Here is a 10,068-nt window from a genome sequence, read left to right as displayed (position 1 = left end):
CTCAGTTCTACTCTTCTCTACTCAGTTCTACGCTACTCTGTTTTACTCTATTCTACTAGTTCTACTCTCTTCTACCTTACTCAGTTCTACTCTACTCAGTTCTACTCTACTCAGTTCTACTCTACTCAGTTCTACTCTACTCAGTTCTACTTTGCTCAGTTCTACTCTTCTCTATTCTACTAGTTCTACTCAGTTCTACTCTACTCAGTTCTACTCTACTCTACTGTCCTCAGCTCTACTCTACTTTACGGTACTCTACTCATTTCTATTCCAGAGTACATGATAACGATGTATGATACGAAGACACAGGAGCTGAGGTGGAACGCCACGTACAACGACTACTCTGCCCCGCCGTACGATGAGAAACACGACTACAGTACGTACACACACAATGATAATATAATATACTACAGTAGGTATACACCATTATACTATGATGTACTACATTAGGTACACAATGATAATATAATGTACTACAGTAGGTACACAATGATAATATAATGTACTACAGTAGGTACACAATGATAATATAATGTACTACAGTAGGTACACACCATTATACTATGATGTACTACAGTAGGTACACAATGATAATATAATGTACTACAGTAGGTATACACCATTATACTATGATGTACTACAGTAGGTACACACCATTATACTATGATGTACTACAGTAGGTACACACCATTATACTGTGATGTACTACAGTAGGTATACCATTATACTGTGATGTACTACAGTAGGTACACCATTATACTGTGATGTACTACAGTAGGTGCACACCATTATACTATGATGTACTGCAGTAGGTACACAATGATAATATAATGTACTACAGTAGGTACACACCATTATACTATAATGTATGATGTACTACAGTAGGTACACACCATTATACTATAATGTATGATGTACTACAGTAGGTACACACCATTATACTATGATGTACTACAGTAGGTCACAATGATAATATGATGTACTACAGTAGGTACACACCATTATACTGTGATGTACTTATCTAGTTCTGCACAGTGCGATAATACAGTTGTTTCTACAGAGATGGCCCATCTCGTCTCCAGTGGTGATGGGTTGGTGGTGACCGTAGACAGAGAGTCAGGTACGTTTTACGGTCGGGTACATTACTGTGTTCCCCCCCAACCACTACCAGACAGGTAATTATTGTTCTAACCTACACTGACCTGCTACAATAAACACCTGCTACAATAAACCTAGACTAGTTTTATGTATGTTATTTGGTTATTATTTATTATTTCCATCTTTTCCTCTCCTCCTCTCCTCTTCTCCTCTCCTCCTTTCTCTCTTTCTCTCTTTCCCTAACCCTCTTCTCCCCTCTCCTCCTGTCTCTAACCCTCCTCTCCCCTCTCCTCCTTTCCCTAACCCTCCTCTCCCCTCTCCTCCTGTCTCTAACCCTCCTCTCCTCTCCTGTCCTCTCCTGTCCTCTCCTCTTCTTCTCTCCCCTCCTTTCTCTCTCTCTAACCCTCCTCTCCCCTCTCCTCTCCTCTTCTCCTCTCCCCTCTCCTCCTGTCTCTAACCCTCCTCTCCTCTCCCCTCTCCCCTTTTCTCCTTTCTCTCTGTCTTTAACCCTCCTCTCCTCTCCTCCTCCTTTCTCTCTGTCTCTAACCCTCCTCTCCTCTCCTCCTTTCTCTCTGTCTCTAACCCTCCTCTCCCCTCTCCTCTCCTGTCCTCTCTTCTCCTCTCCCCTCTCCTCTCCTCCTCTTTTCTCTCTGTCTCTAACCCCCTCTCCTCTCCTCCTCCTTTCTCTCTGTCTCTATCCCCTCTCCCCTTTCCTCCTTTCTCTCTGTCTTTAACCCTCCTCTCCTCTCCTCCTCCTTTCTCTCTGTCTCTAACCCTCCTCTCCTCTCCTCCTCCTTTCTCTCTGTCTCTAACCCTCCTCTCCCCTCTCCTCTCCTGACCTCTCTTCTCCTCTCCTCCTTTCTCTCTGTCTCTAACCCCCCTCTCCTCTCCTCCTCCTTTCTCTCTGTCTCTAACTCTCCTCTCCTCTCCTCTCCTCTCCTCTCCTCTCCTCTCCTCTCCTCTCCTCTCCTCTCCTCTCCTCTCCTCTCCTCTCCTCTCCCTCTCCTCTCTCCTCTCCTCTCCTCTCCTCTCCTCTCCCCTTTCCTCCTTTCTCTATGTCTCTAACCCCTCCTCTCCTCCTCTCCTGTCCTCTCTGCCAGGTGATGTCCTGTGGATGCAAAACTATGGGTCACCTGTGGTGGGTGTGTACCTGTACAGCCAGGACTCTCTGAGACACGCCCCTCACCTGTCAGTTGCCATGGAGACGCTGCGTTACCTCACCTTCTCGTCCCACGACACGCACACCATGAAGTGGAGCTACCAGTTTGTCACGGAGCAGGCCAGCACACACACACAGCTGGTGTAAGAGATATATATACACACACACACACACACACACACACACACACACACACACACACACACACGTTTTTCCAGCAGCAGACTATGATCGATAATGCATAAATGGACACCCTGGCATTATAACTGACATGTCGTTAGTAAAAATTGAAAAAAGGGTAGAAGCCTAAACAGCTGCCCTGGGGAACTCCTGATTCTAGCTGGATTATATTGGAGATTCTTCCATTAAAGAACACCCTCTGTGTTCTGTTAGCCTCCCCCCCCCCAGAATGCCATTTTAAGGTCCTCCAAACTTTTTTTACTATCATTCTCTATGTCATTTATCTTTGTTTCATAGTGTAGTTTCTTCTTCTTTTGATTCAGTTTAGTCACGTGATTTCTCAATTTGCAGTACGTTTTGCCAATCGGTTGTGCAGCCGGACTTATTTGACATTCCTTTTTACCTCGTCCCTCTACAACCATACAATGTTTTTCAATTCCTCATCAATCCACGGGGATTTTAACAGTTTTTTACAGTCATTTTCTTAATGGGTTGCAGCATTACAATGTAATTCAAGGTGTTTCAAAAGCTTTTTACCGCCATTCTTTGTCATTTGTGTTGTGTTTTTTTAGGCCCACTCTGTATGTAGGGAAGCTGGACTCTCATCTTTACGCCTCCACCTCCCTGGTTCACGACGGAGTCTCTCTAGTGGTCAGTACAGCTGTCAATCAACAGCACCCAAAAAAAAAAAAAAAAAACACTCTCAGTGGACAAAACAATTAGAACACCTGTTCTTTTTTTTTATGACAGACTGACCAGATGAAAAGATATGATTTCCCTTATTGATGTCACTTGTTATTAAATCCACTTCGATCAGTGTAGATGAAAGGGGTGGAGACATGGATAGTGTATGTGTGCCATTCAGAGGGTGAAGACAAAGATTTAAGCCCCTTTGAACGGGGGGTATGGTAATAAGTGCCATTGCGCAGCAGTTTGAGTGTTCACTGCAACGCTGCTGGGTTTTTACACGCTCAACAGTTTCCCCGTGTGTATCAAGAATGGGTCCACCACCCAAAAGGACATCCAGCCTACTGGACACAACTGTGGGAAAGCATTTGAGGTCAACATGGGGCCAGCATCCCTGTGGAACGCTTTCTAGTAGAGGCCATTCCCTTACGAATTGAGGTTGTTAGGAAGGTGTCCCAAATGTTTTGTACACTCAGTGTCTACACAACACACAGCAGCCAATCAGCATGTCTACACGACACACAGCAGCCAATCAGCATGTCTACACGACACACAGCAGCCAATCAGCATGTCTACACGACACACAGCAGCCAATCAGCATGTCAGCACGACACACAGCAGCCAATCAGCATGTGTTTTAGTCTCAGTACTGTGATGTCATCATACACACCTTGTTAGGAACTTTTCTCTCTGAATTTGATTGGCTGATTTCTCTGACGTATTGATTGACGTGTTGCCACGGCAGCCGCGGGGCTTAACGCTGGCGCGTATCGAGGGACCGGAGACCGAGGAGGTGACGGTCAGAGAGAAGGGAGAGTGTGAGATCATCCCGTCTACCGACATACGATACCCGCCAGGATCTACCAACACACTGAACAACCAGTGGCTGCTCATAGGTAACTACCCGCCAGGCTCCACCAACACACTGAACAACCAGTAGGTAACTACCCGCCAGGCTCCACCAACACACTGAACAACCAGTAGGTAACTACCCGCCAGGCTCCACCAACACACTGAACAACCAGTAGGTAACTACCCGCCAGGCTCCACCAACACACTGAACAACCAGTGGGTAACTACCCGCCGGGCTCCACCAACACACTGAACAACCAGTAGGTAACTACCCCCCAGGCTCCACCAACACACTGAACAACCAGTAGGTAACTACCCGCCAGGCTCCACCAACATACTGAACAACCAGTGGGTAACTACCCGCCAGGCTCCACCAACACACTGAACAACCAGTAGGTAACTACCCGCCAGGCTCCACCAACACACTGAACAACCAGTAGGTAACTACCCGCCAGGCTCCACCAACACACTGAACAACCAGTAGGTAACTACCCGCCAGGCTCCACCAACACACTGAACAACCAGTAGGTAACTACCCGCCAGGCTGCACCAACACACTGAACAACCAGTAGGTAACTACCCGCCAGGCTCCACCAACACACTGAACAACCAGTAGGTAACTACCCGCCAGGCTCCACCAACACACTGAACAACCAGTGGGTAACTACCCGCCAGGCTCCACCAACACACTGAACAACCAGTAGGTAACTACCCGCCAGGCTCCACCAACACACTGAACAACCAGTAGGTAACTACCCGCCAGGCTCCACCAACACACTGAACAACCAGTAGGTAACTACCCGCCAGGCTGCACCAACACACTGAACAACCAGTAGGTAACTACCCGCCAGGCTCCACCAACACACTGAACAACCAGTAGGTAACTACCCGCCAGGCTCCACCAACACACTGAACAACCAGTAGGTAACTACCCGCCAGGCTGCACCAACACACTGAACAACCAGTAGGTAACTACCCGCCAGGCTCCACCAACACACTGAACAACCAGTAGGTAACTACCCGCCAGGCTCCACCAACACACTGAACAACCAGTAGGTAACTACCCGCCAGGCTGCACCAACACACTGAACAACCAGTAAGTAACTACCCGCCAGGCTCCACCAACACACTGAACAACCAGTAGGTAACTACCCACCAGGCTCCACCAACACACTGAACAACCAGTAGGTAACTACCCGCCAGGCTCCACCAACACACTGAACAACCAGTAGGTAACTACCCGCCAGGCTCCACCAACACACTGAACAACCAGTAGGTAACTACCCGCCAGGCTGCACCAACACACTGAACAACCAGTAAGTAACTACCCGCCAGGCTCCACCAACACACTGAACAACCAGTAAGTAACTACCCGCCAGGCTGCACCAACACACCGGACACTGATGTCATCTTTAATGTCGTGTGTGTGTGTGTGTGTGTGTGTGTGTGTGTGTGTGTGTGTGTGTGTGTGTGTGTGTGTGTGTGTGTGTGTGTGTGTGTGTGTGTGTGTGTGTGTCTCTCATCAGGACATCACGAGTTACCCCCGGTAGCCCACACCACCATGTTGAGAGACTTCCCGGTAAACCTGCAGCGTTCCGGTGACGCCGTTATCCCGACCCGGTCTCAGAACAAACGCTACACAGACCATCCTGTGAGTTACAACCCCCTGACCTTTGACCTATAACCCCTGACCTTTAACCTGAACCCCCACTCACATACAGACCATCTTGTGAGTTACAACCCCCTTACCGTTGACCTATAACCCCTGACCTCTCACCCTCACCCCCCTCCTCCCCTCCTCTTTAGTTCCAGTCAGTAGGTCATGGTGGTGTAGGGGGTCCTGGTGGTGACCCCTGACCTCTCACCCCCCCTCCTCCCCTCCTCTTTAGTTCCAGTCAGTAGGTCATGGTGGTGGAGGGGGTCCTGGTGGTGACCCCTGACCTCTCACCCCCCTCCTCCCCTCCTCTTTAGTTCCAGTCAGTAGGTCATGGTGGTGGAGGGGGTCCTGGTGGTGACCCCTGACCTCTCACCCCCCTCCTCCCCTCCTCTTTAGTTCCAGTCAGTAGGTCATGGTGGTGGAGGGGGTCCTGGTGGTGACCCCTGACCCCTCACCCCCTCCTCCCCTCCTCTTTAGTTCCAGTCAGTAGGTCATGGTGGTGGAGTGGGTCCTGGTGGTGACCCCTGACCTCTCACCCCCCTCCTCCCCTCCTCTTTAGTTCCAGTCAGTAGGTCATGGTGGTGGAGGGGGTCCTGGTGGTGACCCCTGACCTCTCACCCTGTACCCCCCCTCCTCCCCTCCTCTTTAGTTCCAGTCAGTAGGTCATGGTGTTGAAGGGGGTCCTGGTGGTTCGGGTCCCAGCGGAAGCAGAAGGACCCGAGCGGGATCAAGATCAGGGTTGTCCTCTGTCCTGCCCGACTATATATACCAGGACCCTGTTACCGTGGTGATACTGTCTCTACTGCTGGGAGGATGGCTTGCCTTCGCTCTGACTTATCCACAGGTTAGTATGTAGATGAGATGATGGTAATTCATCTAGGTGGTGGTAATTCATCTAGGTGGTGGTAATTCATCAAGATGGTGGTAATTCATTTAGATGGTGGTAATTCATTTAGATGATGGTAATTCATTTAGATGGTGGTAATTCATCTAGATGGTGGTAATTCATTTAAATGGTGGTAATTCATTTAGATGGTGGTAATTCATCTAGATGGTGGTAATTCATCTAGATGGTGGTAATTCATTTAGATGGTGGTAATTCATTTAGATGGTGGTAATTCATTTAGATGGTGGTAATTCATTTAGGTGGTGGTAATTCATTTAGATGGTGGTAATTCATCTAGATGGTGGTAATTCATTTAGATGGTGGTTATTCATTTAGATGTTGGTAATTCATCTAGATGGTGGTAATTCATCTAGATGATGGTAATTCATTTAGATGAGATGGTGGTAATTCATCTAGATGGTGGTAATTCATCTAGATGAGATGGTGGTAATTCATCTAGATGGGATGGTGGTAATTCATCTGGATGGGATGGTGGTAATTCATCTAGGTGGTGGTAATTCATCTAGGTGGTGGTAATTCATCTAGATGGTGGTAATTCATTTAGATGGTGGTAATTCATCTAGATGGTGGTAATTCATTTAGATGATGGTTATTCATTTAGATGGTGGTTATTCATTTAGATGGTGGTAATTCATCTAGATGGTGGTAATTCATCTAGATGGTGGTAATTCATTTAGATGGTGGTAATTCATTTAGATGGTGGTTATTCATTTAGATGGTGGTAATTCATCTAGATGGTGGTAATTCATCTAGATGGTGGTAATTCATCTAGATGAGATGGTGGTAATTCATCTAGATGGTGGAATTCATCTAGATGAGATGGTGCTAATTCATCTAGATGGTGGTAATTCATTTAGATGGTGGTAATTAATTTAGATGGTGGTAATTCATCTAGATGGTGGTAATTCATCTAGATGGTGGTAATTAATTTAGATGGTGGTAATTCATCTAGGTGGTGGTAATTCATCTAGATGGTGGTAATTCATCTAGATGGTGGTAATTCATTTAGATGGTGGTAATTCATCTAGATGGTGGTAATTCATTTAGATGGTGGTAATTCATTTAGATGGTGGTTATTCATTTAGATGGTGGTTATTCATTTAGATGGTGGTAATTCATCTAGATGGTGGTAATTCATCTAGATGAGATGGTGGTAATTCATTTAGATGGTGGTAATTCATTTAGATGGTGGTAATTCATTTAGATGGTGGTAATTCATTTAGATGGTGGTAATTCATCTAGATGGTGGTAATTCATTTAGATGAGATGGTGGTAATTCATTTAGATGGTGGTAATTCATTTAGATGGTGGTAATTCATTTAGATGGTGGTAATTCATCTAGATGGTGGTAATTCATCTAGATGGTGGTAATTCATCTAGATGAGATGGTGGTAATTCATCTAGATGGTGGTAATTCATCTAGATGGTGGTAATTCATTTAGATGGTGGTAATTCATTTAGATGGTGGTAATTCATCTAGATGGTGGTAATTCATCTAGATGGTGGTAATTCATCTAGATGAGATGGTGGTAATTCATCAAGGTGGTGGTAATTCATCTAGATGGTGGTAATTCATTTAGATGGTGGTAATACATTTAGATGGTGGTAATTCATCTAGATGGTGGTAATTCATTTAGATGGTGGTAATTCATTTAGATGGTGGTAATTCATTTAGATGGTGGTTATTCATTTAGATGGTGGTAATTCATCTAGATGGTGGTAATTCATCTAGATGAGATGGTGGTAATTCATTTAGATGGTGGTAATTCATTTAGATGGTGGTAATTCATCTAGATGGTGGTAATTCATTTAAATGGTGGTAATTCATTTAGATGGTGGTAATTCATCTAGATGGTGGTAATTCATCTAGATGGTGGTAATTCATTTAGATGGTGGTAATTCATTTAGATGGTGGTAATTCATTTAGATGGTGGTAATTCATTTAGATGGTGGTAATTCATTTAGATGAGATGGTGGTAATTCATTTAGATGGTGGTAATTCATCTAGTCTGCTAAATGACTCAAATGTAAATGTAAATGTAAATGTAGGTGGTGGTAATTCATTTAGGTGGTGGTAATTCATCTAGATGATGGTAATTCATCTAGATGATGGTAATTCATTTAGATGGTGGTAATTCATTTAGGTGGTGGTAATTCATTTAGATGAGATGGTGGTAATTCATTTAGATGGTGGTAATTCATTTAGATGAGATGGTGGTAATTCATTTAGATGAGATGGTGGTAATTTATTTAGATGGTGGTAATTCATTTAGATTAGATGGTGGTAATTCATTTAGATGGTGGTAATTCATCTAGATGGTGGTTATTCATTTAGATGGTGGTAATTCATTTAGATGATGGTAATTAATCTAGATAATGGTAATTCATTTAGATGGTGGTCATTCAACGAGCTGTATAAGGCCCGAAGCAAACAACAGAATGCTCACCCTAGTGGCCCGGGGACTTAAATCGAGGGACATTTACATCCGTTTTACCCAATTTCTACCAGCATGTCCGATGGTGTTAAGGACTATACCTTATCAGTCACTGGCTTCATCAATAAGTGTATCGATGACGTCGTCCCCACAGTGTCCGTACGTACATATCCAAACCGGAAGCCATGGATTACAGGCAACATCTGCATTGAGCTAAAGGCTAGAGTTGCTGCTTTCAAGGAGCGCGACACTAAACCGGACGCTTATAATGAATCCCTCTATGCCCTCAGACGAACCATCAAACAGGCAAAGTGTCAATACAGGACTAAGGTTGAATCCTACTACATCGGCTCTGATGCACGTCGGATGTGGCAGGGCTCTGCAAACTATTACAGATTACGAAGGGAAACCCAGCTGCGAGCTGCCCAGTGACGCGAGCCTATCAGACGAGCTAAATGCCTTCTTTCTTTGCTTGCTTTGAGGCAAGCAACGCTGAACCATGCATGAGGGCACCAGCTGTTCAGGACAACTGTGTGATCATGCTCTCCATAGCCGATGTGAGTAAGACCTTTAAACAGGTCAACATTCACAAGGACGCCAGGGTCAGACGGATTACCAGGACGCATACTCAGAGCACACACTGATCAACTGTCAAGTGTCTTCACTGACATTTTCAACGTCTCCCTGACCAAGTCTGTAATACCAACATGCTTCATACGGACCACTATAGTCCCTGTGCTCAAGAACGCCAATGTAACCTTGCTTAAATGACTACCACCCTGTAGCAATCACGTCTGTAGCCATGAAGTGCTTTGAAAGGCTGGTCATGGCTCACATCAACACCATCATCTCAGAAACCCTAGACAGATTACGCAATCTCTATTGCACTCCACACTGCCCTTTCCCACCTGGACAAAAGGAACATCTATGTGAGAATGCTATTCATTGACTACAGCTCAGCGTTCAACACCATAGTGCCTCATCACAAAGCTAAGGACCCTGTGACTAAACACCTCCCTCTGCAACTGGATCCTGGACTTCCTGACGGGCTTCCTGCTGTACTCCCTTCTCACCCACGACTGCGTGGCCACGC

The 10,068-nt window shown here is 45.5% G+C and overlaps 1 protein-coding gene across 1 annotated transcript in view; it reads left to right on the top strand.

The window, feature by feature from the left end:
• Window positions 1–246: 246 nt before the first annotated feature.
• LOC123738373 (serine/threonine-protein kinase/endoribonuclease IRE1) overlaps window positions 247–10,068 on the top strand; it is a 15,612-nt gene continuing 5,790 nt past the window's right edge. Inside the window, exons 1-7 of the mRNA XM_045713440.1 lie at window positions 247–376; window positions 1,061–1,120; window positions 2,199–2,400; window positions 3,010–3,088; window positions 3,870–4,020; window positions 5,503–5,627; window positions 6,283–6,477. Of these exons, the coding sequence (XP_045569396.1) occupies window positions 280–376; window positions 1,061–1,120; window positions 2,199–2,400; window positions 3,010–3,088; window positions 3,870–4,020; window positions 5,503–5,627; window positions 6,283–6,477 (909 nt within the window). The 5' untranslated portion in view covers window positions 247–279. The remainder of the gene's footprint in view (window positions 377–1,060; window positions 1,121–2,198; window positions 2,401–3,009; window positions 3,089–3,869; window positions 4,021–5,502; window positions 5,628–6,282; window positions 6,478–10,068) is intronic.

The sequence above is a fragment of the Salmo salar genome, unplaced genomic scaffold (assembly GCF_905237065.1).
Source record: "Salmo salar unplaced genomic scaffold, Ssal_v3.1, whole genome shotgun sequence".
Taxonomy (NCBI): Eukaryota; Metazoa; Chordata; class Actinopteri; order Salmoniformes; family Salmonidae; genus Salmo; species Salmo salar.
This window is presented reverse-complemented; position numbering and strand designations above follow the sequence as displayed.